This window comes from Antrostomus carolinensis, unplaced genomic scaffold, assembly GCF_000700745.2.
Source record: "Antrostomus carolinensis isolate BGI_N321 unplaced genomic scaffold, ASM70074v2 scaffold35599, whole genome shotgun sequence".
Classification (NCBI taxonomy): Eukaryota; Metazoa; Chordata; class Aves; order Caprimulgiformes; family Caprimulgidae; genus Antrostomus; species Antrostomus carolinensis.
This window is the reverse complement of record NW_010338508.1, coordinates 725-3025: the sequence shown is the minus strand read 5'-3', so window position 1 is coordinate 3025 and position 2301 is coordinate 725. Positions and strand designations below refer to the sequence as shown.

The 2301-nt window shown below is 60.8% G+C and overlaps 1 protein-coding gene across 1 annotated transcript in view; it reads left to right on the top strand.

Annotated features, from left to right (window-relative positions):
* Positions 1-2301, top strand: part of LOC104530840 (plectin-like) — a gene marked incomplete at both ends in the record, with an annotated part of 3411 nt that overhangs the window by 400 nt on the left and 710 nt on the right. Inside the window, 1 exon segment of the mRNA XM_029086886.1 lies at positions 1-2301. This exon segment is cut by the window's left edge and continues 124 nt beyond it; it is cut by the window's right edge and continues 28 nt beyond it. Coding sequence (XP_028942719.1) covers positions 1-2301 — 2301 coding nt within the window.

The window sequence follows — 2301 nt, the reverse complement described above, 5'->3', positions numbered from 1 at the left end:
CGTGGAGGTGGCCTACCGGCGCGGCTACTTCGACGAGGAGATGAACCGAACCCTCTCTGACCCCAGCGACGACACCAAGGGCTTCTTCGACCCCAACACCCACGAGAACCTCACCTACCTGCAGCTGAAGGAGAAGTGCATCGAGGACCCCGAGACGGGCCTGTACCTGCTGCCTCTGCGGGAGGCTGAGAAGCCCACGGTGGTGGAGACCACCCAGGTGTACACAGAGGCCGAGACGCGGAAGGTGTTTGAGGAGACGCAGGTGGAGATCCCCGTGGGCAGCAGGGCCGGCTCCTCCATGTCGCTGTGGGAGATCATGCACTCGGACCTGCTGCCCGAGGAGCAGCGGAAGCACCTCATGGAAGAGTTCCAGTCGGGCCGTGTGTCCAAGGAGCGTATGATCATCATCATCATCGAGATCATCGAGAAGACTGAGATCATCCGCCAGCAGAACCTCACCTCCTATGACTACGTCCGGCGTCGCATCACAGCCGAGGACCTCTACGAAGCCAAGATCATCTCCCAAGACATCTACAACCTGCTGAAGCAAGGTTCCAAAACCTTCCGGGAGCTCCTGGATGTGGAGACCGTCTGGAAGTACCTCTATGGGTCGGGCTGCGTGGCCGGCATCTACATCCCCTCATCCAAGCAGAAGCTCAGCATCTACCAGGCGCTGAAGAAGGGGCTGATCAACTCCGAGGTGGCCCGTTCCCTCCTGGAGGCCCAAGCTGCCACCGGTTTCATGATCGACCCCGTGAAGAACGAGATGCTGACCGTGGACGAAGCGGTCAGGAAAGGTGTGGTGGGACCTGAAATCCACGACCGGCTCCTGTCTGCGGAGAGAGCCGTCACCGGTTACAGGGACCCCTACAGCGAGCAGAAGATTTCCATCTTCCAGGCCATGAAGAAAGATCTCATTCCCAGCGAAGAAGCCCTCAAGCTCCTGGATGCCCAGATAGCCACCGGTGGTGTCATCGACCCACGCCTGGGCTTCCACCTACCCGTGGAGGTGGCCTATCAACGCGGCTTCATCAACAAGGAGACGTACGACACGCTGTCCGAGCCCAGCGAGGTGAGAAGCTACGTGGACCCCTCCACGGAGGAGAAGCTGAGCTACACGCAGCTCCTGAAGAGGTGCCGGAAGGATGAGAACAGCGGGCTCCTCCTGCTCCCCCTCTGCGACACGAGGAAGCTCACCTTCCGCGGGCTGAGGAAGCAGATCCCCGTGGAGGAGCGGGTCCGTTCACAGGTGATGGATGAAGCCACTGCTCAACGCCTTCAAGAGGGTCTCACCTACATCGAGGAGGTCTCTAAGAACCTGAAGAAGTTCCTGGAAGGCACCAGTTGCATCGCTGGTGTCTTTGTGGACTCCACGAAGGAGAGGCTCTCCGTCTACCAGGCCATGAAGAAGGGTATCATCAGGCCAGGCACCGCCTTTGAGCTCCTGGAGGCACAGGCAGCCACGGGCTACGTGATCGACCCCATCAAGGGCCTGAAGCTGACGGTGGAGGAAGCCGTGAGGATGGGCATCGTGGGCCCCGAGTTCAAGGACAAGCTGCTCTCTGCTGAGCGGGCGGTCACCGGCTACCGGGACCCCTACTCTGGAAAACTCATCTCCCTCTTCCAGGCCATGAAGAAAGGTCTGATCCTGAAGGACCACGGGATCCGCTTGCTGGAGGCCCAGATTGCAACCGGGGGCATCATCGATCCCGAGGAGAGCCACCGCCTCCCCGTGGAGGTCGCCTACAAGAGGGGCCTCTTCGATGAGGAGATGAACGAGATCCTGCTGGATCCCAGCGATGACACCAAGGGCTTCTTCGACCCCAACACCGAGGAGAACCTCACCTACCTGCAGCTGATGGAGCGCTGCGTCACCGACCCAGAGACCGGCCTCTGCCTCCTGCCCCTGAAGGAGAAGAAGCGGGAGAGGAAGACCTCCTCCAAGTCCTCCGTCCGCAAGCGCCGGGTGGTGATCGTCGACCCGGAGACGGGCAAGGAGATGTCCGTGTACGAAGCTTATCGCAAAGGTCTCATCGACCACCAGACCTACCTGGAGCTGTCGGAGCAGGAGTGCGAGTGGGAGGAGATCACCACCTCCTCCTCCGACGGTGTGGTCAAGTCCATGATCATCGACAGGCGCTCGGGGCGTCAGTACGACATCGACGACGCCATCGGCAAGGGCCTGATCGACCAGTCGGCGCTGGACCAGTACCGCTCGGGCACCCTCTCCATCACCGAGTTCGCCGACATGCTCTCCGGCAACATGAGCGGATTCCGGTCACGATCATCCTCCGTGGGCTC